Source organism: Varroa destructor, unplaced genomic scaffold (assembly GCF_002443255.2).
Source record: "Varroa destructor unplaced genomic scaffold, Vdes_3.0 BEIS01000002.1, whole genome shotgun sequence".
Lineage (NCBI taxonomy): Eukaryota > Metazoa > Arthropoda > Arachnida > Mesostigmata > Varroidae > Varroa > Varroa destructor.
The window spans coordinates 45,018,812-45,042,358 of NW_019211455.1; the positions used below are offsets into that span (position 1 = coordinate 45,018,812).

At 45.1% G+C, this 23,547-nt stretch overlaps 1 protein-coding gene across 4 annotated transcripts in view; it reads right to left on the reverse strand.

The window, feature by feature from the left end:
* PlexA (plexin A) overlaps positions 1–23,547 on the reverse strand; it is a 208,683-nt gene that overhangs the window by 23,973 nt on the left and 161,163 nt on the right. For all 4 annotated transcript variants that reach the window (XM_086979996.1, XM_086979995.1, XM_022795233.2 and 1 more), the window contains exon 4: positions 12,710–12,838. In XM_086979996.1, the coding sequence (XP_086836122.1) occupies positions 12,710–12,838 (129 nt within the window). The remainder of the gene's footprint in view (positions 1–12,709; positions 12,839–23,547) is intronic.

A 23,547-nucleotide genomic window follows, 5' to 3' on the forward strand; every position in this document is an offset into this window, starting at 1 on the left:
ATGTTCTCTATGTGTACCGTATGTCGTTTTTTTTTTACCAATGTTCAGCACCTGGGGCCCAGTGCTGCCCTTTCTCGTTGTAAAGACTACGCTTAACAGTAGGATAGATCACCATCAGAAAAGCCTCTCTCCCTCGCGGCGGCGATTCCTATTCACCAACTTTTTCTAGAACTCGGACGGATCTGCTCAGTTTCAATTTGAACCCTGTTTGCCCCTCGCGCTAAAATAAAATTCGATTGTTCATTATTCTTCATTCAAGTTGAATTAACATCCCATTAAATTCCCTCTTAGCCCCCGTTGCTTCGCGTGTGCCGTGCCGCCTTGGCTCTTCGCTCGTATGTGGGGTTCTGCCCAATTCCGACTTTCTCGGTTCCTTGGCACCGCTAGCAAGTACCACAACCGTAACAAACTGCTACCGAACAAGTGTAGTAATTTTAGCGTAGTACACATCAACTTTCAGCTTGCTGCCGCTTGGTGGCGCTGTTAGCTCTGATGAGACAATTAAAGAAGAATCGGCGGTCTTGTTTCCATAGAATAAAAAACAAACGTACTTCTATGCAAAGCCACACTCATGATAGCAAAAACAGAGGGATTCCCACATTACAACGGACCATTTACATGCAGACAAGTACAGTGCGTTATAATCGGACGTTTATATTGTCGACTAGAACGAGCTTCAATTTAGGTAGCCTTAGAGCTTATTTGCAATGACTGTTGGTTAAAAGGATGTTTTATGTAGTAACAATAAAGCATGTTATAGGTTAATGTCATCCTAAGGATCGTTTCATTGCATCGGTTTTTATTGTGCTCAAATAGAGTCCTTAGTGAATTTCAGCAAAATGAAAGCTTTACACTAGAAGCTTCCAGAACTAAATCTTGACTCGTCGGCCAGCATTGACATCGCTAATGCTCTGAGCGCTGTTATAGATACCGTTTCCTGGGTATCGGTACTTTCCGTAGAAAGCAAAATAGACCCGAAAATCACAAGTTCACCGAGTTGTGATGGACCTTTACAGAGTGCACCCTCTTCTTCGCTGTCGGCCACCTTCCCAGCTTTGAAAGTGATAAATTGTTACTATGATGGCCTCTTGCCCATTTTCCTTTCCATTTACGCTTGCGTTTTTTCGTCTCTCAGTTTTTTGAACAAAGTTTCATAGAGGGGTAACTTTGATACCGAGTATCATTTATCCCCCCTACACGCTGGCATTGGCCAGACTGGGGATTCATACAAAAAAGTTGTCAAACGCTTACCGACATGAAATAATGAACTGTTTCATCTTCAACGCGACCATATTACAATTCTCTTTCGTTACGCCGCTGATCGTCCGTGTTTTTCGCTCAGCAACAAAAAATGCTGGGCTATTTTTCTAACATCATAAACACCGCTGCAATAGTTACTTGAAAAATTATAGAAATTCCTACTACTCACGCTTTGAACCTAATTTGTTTATAGTATATTATTATTTATTATGATGATGAGCAACCTACTCAAAATTACTTGAGATAATTATATGTGCTTGTTGGCTATTGTTATCATTCCCTTCGTACCATTCTAGCTATTCTAATTTCTAGCAAAAGCCTTGTCACTACATGAAGAACCATTATCTCCAGATACAGACTTTACCATAAACACTTTAAGCAGAGTGACCCTGCAGAGAGAGCCCCTCTATCTGGCTTTTTCCTCCACACGTTTGCCTAAAGGATCGTTGCTTGTGAGCTTTTTTCGACATACATGCGTATGTACGACAGATCACGTTGTGTGACAGGCTCTCACAAGTCACTTCGGATTAGTAATGTCAACCGGTTTGCTAGACTGGGCTGGAAGAGGTTGACCACCTGCATACGAAAGCAGATAAATCGCTAGACCCAATGGTCGAATCCAACTCTCTCTACGGATGTTTAACCGACACAGCAAACAGGACCCACGAAGTATGAGTGATTTACTTCACGTTAACGCTGCTACAATCGAGCTAAAAACCAAGATCGAGTTCTGTGAACGTCTGTTACCGCGGTTCTTCCCCTCGGAACTTGCGACTGCGAATGTTCTTTCATTTCCTCCACGCCTTGCCTCTACCGAAGTAAACGGATCATACTGGCGAAGAGGCATAAATGTGGATCAGACCTTGGAACGTCGCTTTGTTACCAGTGTCCGATTTGGCCCATTCCGCTACTAATGGAATAGCTTGCGTCAGTATCCCGCGGTGATCAACTGGCTTCTCAGCCCTGCCTCTCCCCCCTATATCTGAGAAGAAGATCTATCCATGTCGTAGAATCCTTGCTTCCATTGCACCCTGCTCGCCTGACTAACCCCCATTTTTTTCGGCCTAACGCAACAGATATGCGCACATGGCCAACCAAACCAGTCAAGCTGGCTTCCTCCACGACTGACAGCCGGCGCTCCGAAAAAATTTCGGGACACGCGATATCCTTCTTGGGGCTCTGTACAGGGCTAGCCTAGCAGCCTTTCCGGATGAGTCGTTCTTGAACTCGAAGCATACCAGCTACTCCTCTAGGTCCTCTGGCCTTCTTCGGTTGGAACAGCACACATCGTTCGATTGGGGCGCGAGGGATAGTTGCCTACTCCCTTCCTCTAATGAACCTACATTGCCTGCACCATTCCTTCAAGCCATTTACCCCCCCTCCCCGCCCCTTCCCCAAAATCGACGAATAGCCGGGGACCGGAGAGAGTATCACCACGCCAACTCGATCCAAGCTTTTAGTATATGCGTTTTACAGTGCGATAGCTAGCCTTTGTGCACACGGTGCACTAGCTTCATTTTATTCCTTAATTCGTTCATTGTTACTAACCGCTATTTCCTTCTGGGCTGAATTTAACCCTACTATCCGTAAATGGCTGATTTTCGAACTGTGCAGATTTGTGAAGAAGCAGCTCAATTCGGCAAGCATCATTCTGACGTAGATACAGGACTAGCTTTACAGAAATGAAAACCATAGTCCACGATATCGTTAAGCGAATTGTCGGTGAGTGAATTTAACCAACTATATTCTAGAGCAACACCTTACATAAGGTCTAGTATACGGAAAAAGCCTATGAGAAAAAATCTCTAACATAACAAAAATTACTTTTCCGCGTTTACTGACTAACTTTGTCTTTACTTTGTATTACCGACTTATATTCTTGTGAAGCCTCCAATATGCATTATCTAGTTAAATAAAGGGAACAAAGAACGATTAGTCTTAGCAGCCTCCAGTTCTGGGAGAAGCCAGTTTATGCGAAACAGGGCGTGAAGTTCTTCGTGGATTCGCTGAAAGGGTTATTCGGCCGATCTGGTAACACACACACACATGGCACAAGCGTACTTTCTTCGAACTGTCCTAAATTCAGCTCATTGTGGCTTTTCGAGGCCATCACAGTCCACGCTTGCAAGGTCGCAAGGTCAGTGCCCGCATAGAAAACAATATGGAGACGACGAAAGGAGTAAACGGTAGCAGCTGCGTTTAAGGCGAGGTAGTAGCTGCAAAAGAAGGCACACAAGTCTGGAAAGCATTCAGGCGGAAGTAGTCTAGAACGTTGGAACAGTCGAACAGGGAAGGACCCACTCGACTAGCGGTTGAACAGTGCCATTGCAGTGAAAAGAAACAAATCGTGAACAAATAGTAGTATCTATCTAGCGGCAGCATCAACGCAAGCCGTGTTGTTACTGTGAAGCTACAATGCTCGAAGTAATCGAGTGACTTTCTGGACAACGAACCGTAGAATCTCTATATAATAATCTAGCATAAGGGTAGGCGTTTGTTGCCAATTGCTTGAATTATATACTAGCAGATTGTGCCACTCGAATGCTTGTATAGGAATGTATAGACCGAACTACGTACCGTAAAAACGAGGAATGGTTCTGGCGGGTAAGACGATTTAGGTATTACACCGCGCCACTTCAAGCTTTCGTATAATAGATACGCTCAAAAATAACACATCAGCGGGAAGTGAAGACAGAGCCGTGTGATTAAGTCATTATTTTGAGCCCTCTGCCTTTGCTTGCCTGCAGGCACTGCGGTTGGTATCCATGGGTCCAGCGCATTCGAGTCGGTAGGCCTCTCGACCTAACAATATATGGGTAAGCCGTAGGGTTTGGGCAGTACCATGGCTGCACTAGCGGAATAAACTACTGCCGGTATGAACCATACCTTCAACATTCACGTTAGCTTTGGCCACCACCATCAGCGCACCGCGACCACCTCCAAATAGGATTCAGTATTGCGCCAAATCCACAACAACTACTTCCGATAAAGTCCGGGGATCGTCTTGACAAAAGACCAGCTCAATTCGTATGCGCACTACTTCAATCACGGTACCTGAATGAGGTCTCCTCCTGGATTCAGTAGCAGCTACCAACAACAGACCATTTCCTGTCCGGAATCCTCCCTGCAGCTGACGTAGTATGTTTGCGACCGCGAACCTTGGAGTGAATCTATAGAGCATAATAAAGTTAACCAAGCGGATTTAGGCCACGAAAGCAGACTAAATTTGTGCATGTGTCAGCCGAGCTGCATCCTGGTTTAAGAACACTCATAGCTAAAATTTGGACAAATCTTGTGGATACCTGGTGTTTGGACGGCGCTACTAGATAGGTGAAAACAATGAGGTGATAACAAGGCGCATAGGTTTATTTAGCTAGCGCCAGCTAGCTTCCCCATAGAATACCTTTAGGTAACCACAGCATAACTGAAACTGGGTTCGAAATTTATTGAACCTTGTGTATTTGTATTATATTAGGCAAAGTAACATATGAGTACAGGTAAGCGGTAGTTTTTACGCAAAGAGCTGTGGTCCTATCTGAATGATTGAAACCACGAAAGGCACGCCCAGATTTGCTAAGCTAGACACATTCGCGAATGTCAAATCGGATAAATTTATAGAGCTGGATCTCCCGCTTCTCAGTTCTAGAAAGCATATACATCCGAAGCGATTTAACAATAAGCGTACACAACGACTTCTGTAACCTATAAGTTGGAAGAGACAATAGACCCATAAACCTGGTCAGGTCGATCCGCCACACTAGGCTGGTTAAGCCTTGACGGACAGCATGACAATAAATATACATCTATCTTTTATGGGCTTGTTGGGCTTAATTCAAGTCGTTGGTCCCGTTCCGACGGTCTGTAATGATCGCCTACAGTGCATTATGCCTGTTTTCGTTCATTAACATTTCGTATGTTGCTCACGCTTTTTCTAGATATTCGATTAAACCGGAGTATCACCAACGTTAAATCCGCGCTGTAAAATCTAGACTGCCCCTTCCCGTTTAAGACAGTCTCCATTTGGATCATCTGTTTCAACTATAACGTGCCTTTGTTGCTCGCAAAATGTTTCTTCCAACAAGACCTTCTTACTCCTTCGATCGTTTTAGGCCGGCTACTTCTTCTTTCTGAGTTGAAACAGACACGTCCGTGAGGGTCCTATATACGCTGCATAGTCTTTCGACGAAGTCTTTTTCTGACAGTTGTGCTCGATTCTTCTCTGATACAGTTTTCTTCGTCTTTCGCATCGATTCCTGCCGAACACTTCTCATCCGCCTGAAAGACACTTAAGGAATTTATGGCAGAGTTGGAATAGTCAAAGCACAGAGTTGCCGGCGTGAGGAGAAATTCTGTACAGCTGCTTCGACTAGAATAAGAATTTACGTCTATGTTTTTTATGCTCCTGCTGAGATGAAGTGAAGTTAACTAAACGGCCGTCAACATTTCATATGATGCCGGTGGAGGCCTACGTGACGTTCGCATCCCATGGTGATGGTGATGGCAGCTGGGCTGGGAAAAAGATAATCTGATCTGGTCCTTTGGCCATTTTTGACCACAAAGCAAGCCCACGAAGCGGCTCAAACGAAGCGAAGCTCTTTTGGCCTGTTCCGCTTGAGATCCTCATTGTGTTCCTGCTTCGTTTAAGTGAGAGAGAACACCAGGGATGGACTAAGCTGAGCCTCCGAATGTGAAAACGACCAATCACCCTTAGCCTTTAAGACCATATATTGTATATGCAACCGTCATCATACTATTCAGAGCCATGTTCGCGTTGTCCGTGGCCTCTGTACACTGCTCTCTTAAAGATCTGGTCCGTCCACGGATAACACGTATTCTGCCGCGACGGTCACTCTACGTGCTCTAACACGTCTTCCCCTTTCCGATCCTTCTTATGTTCTTCATTGCGGGCAGCCATTTAATATGACTTCAAGACCTTCCCGCTTCCTGTTCTCTGCTGAATTTCTACGCAGTCAGTAGCAACTTCCTGAACAACCGCCCGCTTACCCTAATAATCCATGAGACATGTTACGACAAGCAGGAGTGTGTATGGCCTTTCATCAAAAAGCTTTTATCATCGGTTCGGTCATAGCCGGGAATGGCCCCGGGAACGTCCTGCAACCATCTGTCTGAAGGCCGAGGACTTTGAGCGACTTGGGATGCAGCCAACAATAACCCGTTTCTTTTAAATCCGTCCGACCCACCAGGGGCGCCACAACCCGGGGTACAGAGGACGCTTCCGTCCTAAGGAGTAACAGCGCCACAATGAAGAAGACGAAGAAACAGACGGCCGATCATGGCGGCATTGTGAATACGTCGAGGGAATGGATTGGACCCACGCCGCCATCTTTTTGTCTCTGGCGAGGTTGGTCTATAGGTTTTTTTCCTAGAGTATGTCTGTATTGCCCTTGGTGCCAGACGATCGTCAATGCGAGGCGTTTGCGTCGTCGAGGCATCGTTACCAAAGTAGGCAAAGCAAGAGGGCGATGAATGGGACAGTACGACAACGTTATTCAGCATGAGAGTGATTAACATATGATAATGAAGATAACTAATGGTAGCTCACGTTTAACTATGTCACGCACCAGCAGCGGTGACAATAGGAATCCTCCAAAAAAACGTACCCCTCCCGCATTTGTCCCTAGTGTTAGTTCCTCCAGTATTCCACGAGAAAGACGAAAATAACGCAGTCACGCAAGACACACTAAAAGCAAAATGTCGAATGGTTTCAGTCTTGATTGCTCTATTAAAGCCTGATTCGAGTAAGAATAAATATAACGTGCTGATGTAAATACAAGGACAGTGCTGCTTTCTTGAAAGAAGGTGCAAAAGAAGACCAACATGGCGGGCAGACCATTCACTTTGAGTACAATTGCTGCAGTTGCAGTCAGTCGCCATCTTTACCCAGCGCTTAAATTTTTTCCATGGTTACCTGGCAACTTGCCTAGGATAATTTACTAGATTAGTAGAATAAGGCATGCGATACGAATGGAATTGTGAACGAGACAAGTGATGAAACGATAACGATTATTTAGGATTTTCGGAATTGCCACAACCAGCGAGTTTGTACATTTTCCATTCATTTCCTTTACTTTTTCTACACACACGTATGCTTTGTCGGCTTGTTTTGACGACGAATCCGTGATGATAGCATCTTTCATAACCGATCGACATTTATCCTAAGACCTTGCAGATGTTGTTTGCGGTACGCTGTCTCACCACCTGACCACATTGGCACACTATGGACGTATCGCGTCTCTCAATCATACTAGAAAAAGCAAGAAATATATAGAAATACATATGAGGGCCTCCCGCTTTCTCGCTCCGTCTTGTGCAGGCGTCGTTGCTCAGGCTGCGATTGGCATTATTTGCCAAAGGATATTTGTCTCGCGTCTGAAGTTGTCGCCTCCTTTTCAGCATAAGGGACACCTTGGTAATAGAAGATAAAGCGGAAGCTAGATACATCCAAAGAAAGCCGTGCCACTCGGGAGAAGTACAAAGTGCGAGCCAAGATTACATACAGCTCAAGTGGCTCAAACCCATTCGCCCCGCCGACATCCTTTTCCATAACACATCCAGAACCCCCAATAGAGGCAAGGTAGCGCCTGCTGCATACATTTACCTATGGTTGCCTTTGCCTGCACCATGCCGGGCTGATAGACGAGCCAAACAAATCCATCTCTCAAAAGTCTGTTGCTACATTCTCGTCGCACGCAATGCGACCCCAACATCTCCCAGAGCGTACTGTTGTCGTGTGGTTCTCTTTGGTTTGGCCCAGCTTCCATACCACGTGCCATCACCAAGTGATGGCATGCCCCTGTTTTCTTTGCCATCTCAGCAGCCTATACTCCCGCTTCTGCTACTGGTTACGCTTTTCAGCCCAGCCTGCACAGCACGACACAGAGGTAACATTAACGTGAAACTTTACAAATCTTAAACCAAACAACTTCTGCTGCATAGGAATTCGTTTTGTGCTGCTTTACTCGTCACTCTACTTTACCCCTAGGCTTAAGCCTAGGTCGCAAGTCCCTTGCTTCTCGCCACTTGTACCTCATAGCCCTACACATTTCACTACGCAGAAACACACAAGGCAGGATGAACGAAAGGACTCTATCCGAAACTACACATCCGTAAACCAAGCAGGCCACACGCCAATGTGCAACGAGGTTGAGAGAGGTACTGACAACCGGAGACAAAACTAAGCATGAGTTGTAAACTGGAAGAGGCAAACGAGGGGCGGACATAAGCTGCACGCCAACAGCCTCATGTCTATCGAAGGAGTTTAACCATGACTGGGTCGCTTTCGTCAACATCAAAGTGGCAAAAAACGCTGCTAGCCAATGCAATGAGCGATTCGAAATAAGATTGGCGTCAGAGAGTACGTTCAATGAAAAGCCTACACACTGCGTTTGGTTATTGGTCTACGACGGTGACGAGTGGCGAGATCACCCAAGGAGAAGAATGCACGCGCGCGACAGCTATTCAAGTATTATGCATATAGACATGAAAGGACATGCTAGAAAGAAAACCATGAGATGAAAGTAGAAGAAGGACCTCACCCCCGCAGAAGAATGGCGCAGTCAACGACGCCACGGGACATCGAAAGCAACTAAGAAAGCGTATCTATGAAAAGAGAGAACGCCTATCGCACTACTCAAACGGCTATACAAACGCACGAAAAAACGTTGCACACGTCTCAAGTAGTACCTATAATTACGTCTTGAGTTGAATAAACTTGATAAATAAAAAAAAAATGTTTTAAATATATATGTATATATATATAACATGCTTGTTATGCGGCGTCTGTTTATTGACTTCTTCTGCAGATGCGAAACTGGTCATGGAGGGAGTTCGCGAGGATCGACCCAGCACAAAGCTCATAAGAATGCCTTTTGAATCGAAGAGATTACATACAAATCAATTGGACAGATCGTAGTTTTCTTAGTCACCGGCACAATATCCGGTCTTTTTCGCCAGCAACATAAAAGTGTTACAGAGGGAAATTATTCATGCGTGCTTGCACATAACACTGTATAAAATGCAAAGGAAGATGGGTTTCTGAGAAATACCAACGAATCTCATCCAACGAGGCCCTTGTCAATTTCCTAACACTACTAACTATAGCAAACGCACGCAAATGCGGTGATCCCATAATATCTCGCTTATTCACAGCATGCAAAGGGCAAGAAGTCGGTAGCACTGAATAATGTACACTGCGCCTCTTCATGCAGAACCAAACACCATGAGACCGAAATGAGAGGGTATTGTATATATTATATGGGGCATTGGTGTTACCTATCGTTTGTCTGCGTTTCGGCAGTGCCTCGGCGACTAGAGGTCAACACCCCCAACCCCTGACTACCTAACACAGCATACATCGATGGCGAAGAACAAGCAAAATAGCGCATCTCCCTTGCAGAGTTAGTTACTGGGGCTACTATTTAGCAGCATTTCGACAATGAAGAGCTAGCACAAATATTTAGTGTCAGCGTATTGAATCCGTATACCGCCAAAGATATCTGGAAAAGATCCATAAGATATACCTAAGCTTAAGAAGCATCAGGTACTTAGAGAACAAGCATGAGACAAAATGTCTTGACATTTTGGCTTATTCACAGCCCACTCTCGCTGCGCGGCATCGTGGATCGGAGAATGGTAGAACTACTTCACGGGCGCACAGAACTGCCTCGGGCAACCGAATGAGTCACACGAGAAAGAGCTCCACCACCCCACCTTACTTATACCCAAGCTTCTACCGTATACTGAAGGCTTGTTCATTTCTTCGTAAAGACGCGACCTTACTTGGCCCCGCATCTATACGGCAGCACATAGAATAGCCGAGTGACGCTATGAGGCGTGGAAAGCACATAGTAACAGCAGCAGCAGCAGCAGCATAATATGCTTCACAATTGATATCCATACTCGTGGCTTCATACATAGGCTCTTGGGACTCTACTATATTACTAGTACTAATGCTGCTGGCACTGGGCCATGACTTCACCAGCAGGCAGCCTACCAAATTTCCAAAGGTACACGGATACTCCGCTATTTGATGCTAGCAAAGGAACAGAGAATCCTCATATTTTATCACGCACTGCCCTTCAAGTCACGGAGGCACCGGGTTGGTGCCTCCGCTTGGATGATGTCAGTGGCATTATCTTTGAGAAAGCGGCCGGCTGAACGGATCAAAGGCCAAGCGCGTGCAAGGCAAATCATTCAAGCATAGAGAGACCTAGCGTCGAAATGCGAATGTCTGCAGAGGGCGAACAGTGCAGTGGGGCATTAAGAGGTTAGAGCAGATGGCCGCGTACATCTCGCGCCCAGACGAAGGAATCTTCTTGCAAGGAAACATATGCTTGCGTAGTATAATTTGGTCTCGTCTGTGTAGAGGCCGAGAGACTTGACTTGTGACGTGAGGTCATCATTCTTCACAAGAAACTAACAAAACAGATGTTTAACAAAAGAGTCTATTGGGCACAACTAAGTTGTGTACGTTCTCCTTTTTTTTTTGTTTATTTATCTGTTTAGACAGTGCGGTTTCGGCTACTTTTCCCGCCATGAAGTCTCATCTTTACTTATTATCTACTATATTGTCACAAAAAGGAGCAACAAAGAAAGCAAAAACATTCTAAAAGTTGAAACTAGCCGTCTATCAAGATTGGACTTATCAAGTGAACAGATTAAACAGGCACAGGTTAAATAATTGACGTTAGCCAGTTTACCGAGGAAGTGCAACGCTGAAATCGATCTTTTTGTGTACACATACAAGCAGTAGCGAATATTCCTTTATTTTTTAACTATCTAGCGGCCAACAGCATATATTGCTCCCAAATGACTTGTGTCATTTTGTTACTCAGGACGCGTTTCAAGTATATCAAAACCCCGAGCTCTTTTCCATTTCAAGATTATGGCGCACCGAGCTAGTCCGTCTGCTTTACAAACGCAGGACATTTGCTTTATCCTGCATACATTTTCCACATTGATTCGTTGCCGATATTGTTAGACGCTATCGACCTCAAATCCGTTAGCGTATCACTGTCCACCGGCATCTACAAAGTAGTACAAATGAACTTACGCCGCTGATCCATTCCCGTTTCATCCCTTAAGACAGCCAATCATCGGTTCTCACCCTATTCTTCGTCCACTGAACTTCATTTCTAAACAGCAATAACGTATATTACAAGGCGAGTACAAAGGATCCTTAGCCACCTTTATTTCGCACCCCTCCTCAGCCCCGTCTGCTTTAAATAGAAGGGGACTCCATCCTCGTCGAAGCGTTAACGCACGTTAGTTCAAGATGAACCTAGCATGTTGAGCTTACTCACAACCAATGAATAACGACCATGAACGGTAACATCAGGCCGACACGGCATCGTGTGCATGTATGTGTGTACGCTGGATAAAAATTTAATGGTTTGTCCCAGCTCGTTTAACGACCAGCGGCTCTGTTCCTTCTTCATCGAGAAGCCTACAACGCAAAAGCTGTACGGCCACTATATAGAGAGTGTAGCAACCAAAGCTTCATCTGCTTGCCAAAGAAGCATGGCGCTGAAGTCGCCCGAGTCAGTCAGCGGAAGACCCAGCGCGCATTTACGGAAAGCTCCAGCGATTTGTCCACAGGCAGAAAAGCTGTCTAAAATACGATAATCAGAACGGAAAGAAGTAGGATAATCGTAAGAAGCAAGTGCCAGGGAGATGGCGAATTTGTATACGATATACGAGCAACAAGTGACGAAAAACGGCCAAATCGAAAATAGTAGTCAGGAGTTGAGATTCAGCAGAAGTAGGACCATTAGGGGTTCCGCAGGGATTGACGACAGTAAGGACCAAATATAGAGAAATGGCAAAGAACAAAGGAAAGTTTAGGAAAGAACACAGAGAACTGTATCAAGAATATCACCCAGGGCCCAGTGCGTCGAAGAGACAGTCCGCGTTGTAACGAGATAGAAAAAAAACTTGTTTTTCTTACAGATTGAAAAGGGACCAGTGATCTGGTTGGCTGGCTTGTTAGATAAGGAGCACTTAAGAAGTACCTGCTACGACAAAAACAGGATAGATCGAATCACTAATATATAGCAATATACTGAAAGTGACTAAAACAGCATCATTCAGCAGTGAACCCTTTGATGATAATATTTACAGTTGAATTTCAAGAGTCTGTGCTGCAAGGTTGAAGATTCTCGAAGACCTTCAAATACGCGTATAGTGACATGCCACTACAAAGCTGAACAGTCGCGATAATATAGAAGGGCAAAAAGATTAAAGACAATATTCTTACATTTAAGGGTTAGGGTGGCTTTTTTTTTACCAAAAAGTGTGGCCCCCAGTGGATAGCGCCGTGCACACTGAGGAAGCATATTGACGCACTCGACGGTTATACATCTTTCAATCGTTTCAAGCTTGATTAGGGGCCCAACGGTAAAAAGTTCATACGATGACTATTAGCGCTTACCTTTTTTTCGGTCATTACATAGACAAATTTGTGGTCTCTGTCGAAAAGCATGTCAGGTTGTACTGCTTTGCCTACGTCCAGTGGGATATCGGCGTACTCGAACGCAGCTGTCACAGACTCTACGACCGCCTGAAAATGCAGATAAAACATACTTACTATATTAATGGAAGTGCGCATCCTCGTCAACTGAATTCATCGTATAACATTTCGTATTTTAGCGTTATTTTGTCTACTTATTCATCAATAGAGTAAGTTACCTGTGTACGCGTCTCCGCCATTTATACGCTTAATTTTTCCGCATGAAAGGAAAGGACTGAAGGAAAAAAACTTGTATCAAACGAATGCGAAATTCAAGCTAAACATCAATCGAATCCTTTGATCAACCAAATAATAGTAAAGGTGAATATATTTTATTTCTAATTTTTTTTATCTCTAACGGTGGTGAAAAAATGGGCGTTGATTCCCTCGATGCACGATGTCGTAGACAATTTACACGTTTCAACACAATCCGATTCTGGTATCAACTGTTGTTTGTACCAGCCCTATGTTTTTCCGATGTGCCAAGCTCCTGATACTGCTTCGATATTAGTAAGCTCTTCTGTTATCGTAGAACGTTCTCATCAGTTCAGCATCACCGATGTGGATGGATAAGAAACAGCGATTGCAATCGCTAGACCCCCGCATTGCACACGCGTTTCCGGTACTGCAGTATTCAGCGCGAACAAGGCCAAGACAGACGATAGTCGTAAACATAAGTTGTCCCGGGAGCACCGACACTTTTCGTTTCTGTTCCAGCCATCCACTTCCTATCCGTATACTATGAATGGCCTTACTTTTGCTAAGCGTCTCGCTTTTCCGTAGATACCAATCACACTACCCTGTACAACTAGCATGCATGTTAACCTCTTCCGATCGTTCGCCTACGCAGAGGTCTTGTTTGTAAACAAAGCTCGAACGAATGTCTTCGGCAGGAAAAGACGAGTGCTGCAATGAGATCTGTAAAAGCTTCGACTCAATGGCTACCACCGTACCACCACAGACGCAGGCCATTCTTACCATTCGGCTGGAAGATACTATCGCATGTATTTATACTACCACTAGCGTACCACAGATCAGGGCTATGACCCTTGCAGACACCAGTCAAGTTCTCTAGCACCAAGTAGCTTAACAACTCGAAATCTATAACATAAGGCAAATAGTTACAACCTTTAGCACAACTACGAGAACAACATTAACGACAACAAGAACTTGACAGTGTGAAGACTGTTTACGGCAGAAGCAAACGTTATTCCGCCGTAATTATAATAATAATACCAATGCTAATAAGAGCAGCGAACGGTAACAACGACCTATAGTGGTTTCAGTTACGGTGGCGCTATGGTGGTGCTATAACGTTGGTAAATATTCAGCAAGTTCCTTAACGCACTACGCTGTTCGCGCGAGTTTCGCCCGTACCAACCTTCGTCAACCTAACGTCGACAGAGGTCCGATCTATGTGCTAGTCCTAGGGTCCGACACTTTTTCAGCACAGAGAAGGTCGCAAATCGCAGGGAGCATAACCCCAACTCAGCAACAGTATTAGTAGCTGTAACAACAACAACCACGTGTAATATGGCGATATACGCTGCGCAGGTCGGCTTCGAATGTGGGAGCTTTGCTTACAATTGGCCTGAAGTACCCCCACAACGATGCTCGTTTGTTGGTAAAAGGCAATAGCCACTGTGCCATTCTAGTTATAGAAAGTCGTCTGCACAGAACAGACTGTGTGTTTACTGTGGCTGTTGTTGTTGCCATCGTCGTCGTTGCTTTTGTTGCTGTTCAAATGCCGACCACATATGGGGTATAGCACTGTAGAGGTGCTTAACGCTGTAGCTCGTAAATGGATACAGCCCGGTAAGTTCAGCGAAAGCTGGCTTCCAACTCGTTTTCCACCTGATAGTCGCCATGTACTTGAATGTGACTAAAAGTGTAGATGGGTCTGGTAGTGCAAGTAACTGCTCGTCCTATGGGTTCGTATATGAAAGTACTAAAAGTTTGTTTCCACCTACTTTATGTCCATTCGCGCAGGAGGCTTTTTGCCATGGTCTTATTCTGCTGCCCCTTCATTGGCTAACTCATCCTTCCTGCTTTAACAAGATGTTGCTGGCCTGTTCGTTACCTTACCAATAATGCGGTACTGGCCGCGAGGCTCGGCAATAATGCGCGCACTACCAACGATGCGAGTCCACCGCAATTATACAAAGTACGACCTTCATCCACCTGAATGCGCATGCCTCGTCGTTATATGAGGCCGGCAGACACCCCAGTTACTCGATGGTGCAGGGAACTAAGATAGCAATAAGCAACAATGGTAAAATACGCGTCCATTGTAGACCCAGTGGCTGTTCTAAGAAGCAGCTTCTGTTTTCGCACGCTATGTCCGTACTGCGGTATAGCAGTCTGTAAAGTGTCGCTGAAGAACGGAATAAAACAGTTCAGGCCCAACAGAGCATTCTGCTCGAGGGGTCGCTAGGGCCTTCGGCAACCAACAAGATCACCGTTAGCATCTATAGTATTGCGCAGCAGTACACGCTCGAATGTTCACAGTAAGAGTGAAATTATTTTTCACACAATAATACCATCACGAGCGCAGGCAAGCGAATAAGAAGGTTCTAGCTGGACGAACAGTAGCTACTGTATACTTTTGCCTACTTGTTTTTATAGAGTACCTGCTTACCAAAACCTTAGAACAAAATAGCCACCGGCCACACGAGTAAGAAAGCGTTCAGCCTCTGCCTACTATGGCCGAAGCAGAAGCAGACTCCCATGCTTATCACCAACACGAGGTGTGTCCTAGTACGGCCAGTGGCAAGGAAACAGGGCCGTCCTATAAACGTAGACTGAAAACGAGTTGTTGCACTGGTCGAGTTCAATGGGCCTCATCTCGCAGCTACCACCCTCCGCCTTCCCGCCCGCGAAGCAAATTGGAAAGAGGGGAGCGTAATAGGCCTATCCCGAACCAGATACAGACTACTTTTCTAGTAGCAAAGAGAAAAGGCCATTTTAGGCCAAGATAAGGGTTGGTTGCGGAGAGTCTACATCTTTAGTAGAGCGGTCCACTCGAGCAGCTACTGACAAGTGGGTCAAAAGCAGACAAAGAAAATTGGTGCGAACCACGCATCAAGTAGCGCTGCTTCAGTAGAGATGTGCAGCTCAAAAATGGCGGGAACAAACGCAACTGGGTAGGACAATTGCGGTTGAAATGTTCAGAACATGCGGTACGTAGATTGCTACAGCAGATAAGATAGCGGTTGCTGAAACGGGAGACGAAACTAGATGCAATGTTCTACTGCAGGTAGCTATCGGTAATGAGATGAAGCAAAAAATTTGGGTTCGTCTGACTAATATTAGATTGCCCCGTTCTTGCTTGTTGCAGGCTATATTTCTAGCGTCTTCCTATATTCTTTCAACATGTATAATCGTAACAATTGGATTTTCAAGCATAATTTTCAGGCTTCTCTCGAAAAGCATTTGTATGTCTTTTGTTCGAAATGTCGCGAAATGGTGAGAAAGACGCATTTGTTGTTCAGGACTACATGCAGAAGCTGAAGAAATTTGACTCTATGACCAAAATGTCGGTCTTGTTAAAAACCAGCTTGACCACTGATAAACTTGTTCTTACGTTACTACTACTATATTACTACATACAAAAATTCACTTCTACCTACCACATTGTCTGGATTGTAAGCAGATCGGCAACAAAAACACCCAGACCAAAGCAAAAAAAAAAAGAAACGAAGAGAGTCCTCCCTCTTTACTGTTTTTGTTTCTGCTGGAACGCAGCCATGCTGTACGGCGCTCAACATAAGACGTACGCGGCATGAGTACGAAGGCAGGGATAGACCTAAAAATGGGCTGGAAACGATGTCAGTGGCGCGACATGTAGCGAGCGTCTGCTAAAATTGCTACCGCGAGCAGACAGCGTTCGTCAGCTGTGCCGGCGTCCACAGCGTCACGTACATCGACTGGGCAGTTTTACGTGTTTGAAGCAAGCGGCACTAGAACTTGAGCGACTTAGCAAGAGTTTTATTCATAGCTAGGATACTAACTCTTTGCTAGATTTGACTTGGACGGCAACTTGCATTGCATCTTCTTAATCTGCTTTCTGTTTGATCTTCAATGGATTGCTCTGCCAGTTCTGTGATTCAAGCTAAGATCACTCCTATCGTCACGGGACGCTTATCTATGGTTAGATACCGATTGCTTTGAGCCGCGTGCAGTGCAGATACAGCACACATGATCTGAGTATCTATCGAAATTTTTTGTTCTGTTCGGTGTGTATCAGCAGTAGAGACAAGGCAGATATCGGAGTCTGTACAAGTAGATGACATCTATCTACTCTTATGACGACAACACTGCTGGGCTGGAAAAACAAACGCTGTGTTTCTCTTATCAACCTTAACTATCTGTTGTTTCGTGTATGCCGTGGATTCTGTGTGCCACGTTTACTTTGGGCATCGAAACTCGTCGTTTATTATATAGAGAGCACTCGCTAGTATTTCTCAGGCGAATATAGTGGCTGTTGCCTCTGGAACAGCCGCGGCCGGAAACGCCTTTGCGCGGGCGACGTCACTTAGCTCTAGTGTATATACATATATAAAGAATGTCGGTTGTTGGTTATTTTATCAACAACCTAACAGTTCACGCCAGCTCTCACCTCATGATGACTAGATTGTTGCCTGCAATAAGCGTCATCGTTACAGCTACCATCGCTTCTCATTCCTGTTAAACGTAGGCCCCGTGTTCAAACAGCCAGCATCTAACCTTCTGTCACGGCAGCCACCCGTAAACGTCGTAGTAAGGACCCGTAAAGGCTTAAACCTCTACGTAGCCCTGGCTACAGACAGGAGCGAAAACGGAAGGACGTCCTTTCGAACGAGCGAACAATCGGCGAGAAAAGGAACCTAGGAAAAGGGCGGGTGTGAAACGTTGAATACCACAAGCGAACAAAAAAAAGTTTTCAATTCCTTTCCCAGCTACCACTGCCGTCACCGCGGTCGCCGCACAGAGTTCACCCTCGCAGCAGCAGTAGCGACATGAGCGCCCGCCTTCGGCGTCATTCGTCTATGAGCGAGAAGAAGTGGGGAGCGTTGTCGAAGGCGGCGAGCGGAAGGCGACGCCGTTAGAACTCTGTCTCGGAGTCCCGTCGGCACGGAGGCCTCGACAAAGTAGGCGATCCTTGCAGCCAGAACAGTCCGGTTGGTAACCTTCACTAGAAGCGTTGCGTTACCCCATGACCGAAACCCGACTACGGTCTGCATCTCGCCACCACAGGGACAATTCAGCTCTGCCGACGCTACTCATGTCTCTATGGTGACGTGCAACACTTTGTAACGCTCGCTGCTAGGTCCTTACAAGCAATTTGCAGCAAGGTCCCTTATTTGTCTACAGACAAAATTCGGTTCCTCGGCGGCGATGTCCCTAGCAGAAACGCGTATGTTCGTCTTTCACGAGCAGACGCGAAAAGCAATACAAGTGTAGACCTTCATGGACTGTGTCGTGGCTTTACGTGCAAACGATGAGTATTGAAAACGTTGAAAAGCCTGCTACACAGAAGTATTGCGCAAATAAGAGCAAACGCTCGATGACAACTAACCGTATCTCTATGCTAGTAGCAGGGTAGTCTAGCAGTACTTTGTTCGCTTTTGAGAATTCCACACCTGGATCAACGAATAGGTTCCCTTCGCCTTTCTAGTTCACGCAAACAAGCATACAGATTTTACATACACCAACTGAAACTGCGATTCTATTTACTCCGTTCGGTCTAGTTGAACAAATTTAATAACGATCATATTCAGGCCCGAGAACCAATACCACGTTTAGTGCGAGATCACCACCAAAAACATGTTTTTACCAAGATTCCGTTGGTGCACGTGAGCTCACTTGGTCGCCCTTTACCTAACGTATCTACATAAAGCGACGAATCCGCTGCGGCATATCGTCTATCACTGTAAGTACGGAGCTAGCCCTCGACCGTATATAGGGACAGATAGCATATATTACATTGGTAATAACCGTGAGCCCATGAGAACTACTGTTTGTGTAACAACTATTACACGAACAGTGAAGTCGTAGTATCGACAGTGAGTAACCGAAGCCAATGTGCTGACATCGTTGCACTACAGCTGACTCGTACGACGACAGGTTTCAGCATGCAGTAAACCTTCTACTGATCATTACTTGGACCCGCTAGCGGCAGCAGCGCCAGTAGTCGCAGTAGAAAGGCTCAAGTGCTAATCATATAAAAGAACCTGTCTATTCATAGATGCTGGTTGGCGGGCAGATGCAGCCCCCTGCTTGTTCAGCTTGGTATACGCGAATATACAAACGAAAGCTATACACAGAAAAAGCAACATGAAGGGTCGGCGGTGCTTCTGACCAACTTCTTGGTTTTTTTTTTTTTTTTTTTTTTTTTCATATAAGGATGGATGGATGCGATGGCAGGAGCAGAAACAGCAGGCGAACTCTTTGAACGTCGTTGACTGGAAAAGAAAACGAGGTCTACCTGCTTTGCCTGAATTTGCTTTGTGGGGTTAACCGTTAAAGTGCCGCATTTTGCTACTGTTACAGTGACACTGTAGTACACATAATATTTTACGCGTGCGACTATCATGGATACGAAAAGTCTAAATGATGGGTAAGATTAAGTCAGGAGAAAGGCCTATAGAGGTCGATGGACATATGCGTACCTAATATCAATACTAGGCCAATGTACGTGGTTCGAATTTGGCTTGTAGTATGGACGAACAGCAGTTAACAAACGAAACAATACCCTCATGACTAACACACAAATACGAGTAGTAAGCAGAAGATAAAAAAATAATTGATTTTTTTTTAATAATTACTTGATATATGTCACACATCGCATAAGGTGAAATATAGGTTATACATGTAGCGACACTTGTATCGGGGGGCTTTACTTTCGTTCAAGGTTGAGGCGTTCTCGAGATCCCTATTGCCTCTAGTTTTCAGATGCCCTTTGGGGTCTCATTTGCAGCTATACATAACCTACGGTGAAGACGCGAACATACCCTGCCGAATTCACGTCGCCTAGGCCTTCCTTTAGCTTGCACTTTTCGAATGAGAAGGGCACGACGTCGACCGACCAAGCGGGAGACCGCTCTATTTACCTGCTTTGTTCTCCACGTTGTCGAAAGTAGCTGCAGGAGCCTTTAAGCGGTACCAGCGCGAAGAAACACGACGACAACCCCGTGGGGGCGCGGAGGCCGTCCACTAGAAGAGTGCATTCATATGCATGTTTTTTTCTGTCCCGAGTTTCCCTCGAATCTTTGGGCGTTATTGGACAGGCAGATCGACTCATAGATAAACCAACATCAAGACTGTGAAATAAGTGGACAAATGAATCGGCAATATATCCATATAGATCCGAATAGAACACGAACTTAAATTCTTCACTACGACTCTGTCCCACCGTGGTTACCCCTAGCTTTGCCCGAGTTTAAATCAGGACCAGCTCCAAATCATCCAGTGGTTGGCTGGTGAGTCATTTAGTGGTTATAAAAATAGGGACCAAAAGAAAGAGCGTAGCAAGGCTATATGGTGGAACCGTAAACAATACTGATCGCAGCAACTAAATAAATTCAAGTCGTGAGCGTAAGTTCAGCAAACGTGAAAGGCTGTGATGAAGCAAACAATACAGGTTTGGTACGGCGCCAGTGAAATACTGACAACTTGTATATTCATGTAACACTATTAACTACTTAGATAGCATTTCTTTAATGTGGCTTTGTATATGCAGATCAACAGTAATTCGAAATAATGCGGCGAATAGCGCCTCCTTTATGGAAGAAGCGCTAGCGGAACCATTACTTAGTATTGGTACAAAGTACGGTAAGCCAGTTGGCCACATTTGGAGCGACGTTTACAGCAGACGAACACGATCACCTGAAAGAGACCTTTTCATGCATGTCTAGCATTGTACGAGGGTACGGGATTACAGTTGTATGGACTTGTCTGTAGAGGAGCCGATGTATAGCAGACGACGATGCTAAGAAAAATGGGGCGGGCTGAGGGGTTGACAAAATCTACGCGAAAAATAAGGGTACTTGGGACACGAGAAAACCCGTTTGAACAACAACGAACAAATGCGATAGAAGAGAGTTTGCAAAGGAAAATTTAAGGGGGCAAAAAACACGCATACACACCGACAACAAAAGCAAAAACCGATATGTAAAAAAACGCAAAAGTAACAACGGTGCCGCAGCCGAACGAAGCCCGCTTCAACGTTCAAGCAAGACAAGATTTTTCCAAAATAACGTCCAAAGTGACGAATTTCCTCTTCTATTACGGCTTTTTTTTATAGAGACAATGTAACGGAAATGTAACGTCCGCCGAGGAACACGTCGCATAAAAATCCGCATCGATCGCGCTGACATGGTTGCACATAGACGAAGAAAGACATGGCCGGATGATACGGGAGAAAATTTGAACACTTGAGACAGCTAGAGACAAGCTAACTCGAGTATAAGCATCAACCGCTTGCGTTTTTGGCTCGCGTAGCGTCTACGTATCTGTTTTCGCTTTGATGTTCGCCGCAGCTGGCTGATGTCGATAAAACCACATCAACCAATCGCCGTTCTAGTCGCCTAGGGACCCGCCATCGCTTGAGACTATGCGGAAGGAATTGAAGCAACCTTCAACATCAGAGCAGCGTGTCTTCTCTGGGCAGAGAAAAAGATCGGGTAAAGACAATTCGACGACGTAGATCCGACAGTGACTACACAGCGATAGACAACAGTCAATGGATCTCCTTTGGAAGAATGGCAACCGAACTCAAGGAGGTTCAGATGAAACGAAGACACAAAACCACATGAGATCGTGTGGCATTGGTAGACCTGAAGAGACAGCGAAATGGGAGATGGCCTCGATGGATCACATGGGCGAACGAGAGGGACGCCGTCACTCTCGAGCAGTTTTGTATAAGGAACAGCTAACAACACTGTCATAGACAAACAACATCAGCAGCACCAGCAACAATGACATCAACTGCACTGAACATGAGAGATACCCAGTCTTTCGCTGAGGAATACAGAAAATAAACACAGGCTCAGTTAGGCAGAGGAAAAAATGGTCTGGAAAAACGCCAGGAAATAGCGAAAATCAATAATAAATAGAGGAAAAAAAATAGGAAGACAAAGCAGCGGTAGCCGTAGCTTTGCACGAATATGGGAACCTCAGAGGTCGCAGTGTTTCGCTGGCGATGAACTCAACAACCCAGTGAAACTCGCCCAACCCATGTCGAAAGCGATCCATAACGAGCCCGTTCCTCTGTTTCGACTTGTCGCCGATAGCGCAAGGTACTACAGAAGCTCGTCAACCTGTTTGTTGCTACGCTTAGGTCAAACCGAATAGCGCAGCTTCCATCTGACGTCCAAGTTGAACTGCGCCGGCTCGACAATCAAGCTGCCGTAATGAAACCCCAGAGGAAAGCTGTCCAAGCTAAGCCTACCCAGCACGTCGTTTCCGGCTGCATACTGCTAAGTTAGCAATGTAATGGATACGTAGGTACGTTGGTTGCCTATTCCGTTGACACAAGTCAGTTTTCGAGACTGACGGACAGGAACCCGACCTCCCCAAGCTTCAGCGCAGCTCATTCTATGTTATTATCATCACGAACATTATCAGCAAGCCTGCCAATGAGTTTAGTGCGTGCTGTATACATGTCAGCGCCAACGTCGTCACACGCAAAAGCAAAACTTAAACGAAAGTCAAATGCAGAGATGTACGAGTCCAACGGTGACCCGGGTATGATAGTAGCTGCAGCTATGGCGGTGGCGGCGGAAACAACGAAATTGGAGTCAACAGGAGAGAGGAAGCCACTGCAAAACAATAACAATGTAGCAGAAGATACAATCGCGGTATGCATAGCTGAGTTTGCTTAACTTGGTTAACACTGGATGATCTGAAATGAAGACGGGCTATGATTCGGTGTAAGGTTACACATCCTTTTGTGTTTTGCAGACGACAACGATAACAACAATAATAATAGTAATAACGACACCAAACGAACTGGTAACGCAGTGAAAGTAAGGCAAGAGGATCGTGGCAGTGTTATTTTGCTTGGTTCAATACAGCGCACGGTTTTTGCACATTCGAAGGAAATTGAATCTCAGATGGCGTCTGCTGTTGCCATTGAGAGAAAATTAGTTTTATAAAATATTGGAAAGTGCAAAAAGGATCGTATTTGGGGGCAAGTTAGCTGGATTAGCTAGTGCAGTGCTATTGACATGACTGGACGGAAAAGGCTAAGAGTCAGTAGAAGTAAATCAGAAAATATGCCGAAAAAGTGAGTAATGAAAAATACACAAGGCTAAACAGTAATCTACTAAAATAAGTTCGCGACTTTCGAGTTCTCTTCTAAACGCAATGCACCACCTACGCTAACTTGCGTCCTGGTGCTTTACTGTAATTGTCTAATTAAGATACATACGGTTGGCCACGATTTAACTGCCACGCGTCCGACGTTTCAAACGGCGGGAACCTCCCAGCATCTTATTTCCAACCTGAAGCACCTAACGCGTCACTATTTATCGCAAGCACACATTTCGGCTTTGCCTGATTACTAGAACAGGTGGTCACAAGCTGCTATTTGTTTAACTATCAAGCCCATTTGTCATCTCAATAGTTTTATTCGAACTGTGTATTCGTCAAATAATAATTTCACTATATTTACAATAACGTCGACGTAACTTAGGCTCTATGAAAAAAATGTTTTGCTGCCTTCGCGTGAAATCTAACAGTAACAAAAATAACTAGTACCGTAGTACCAGAAAATGGTT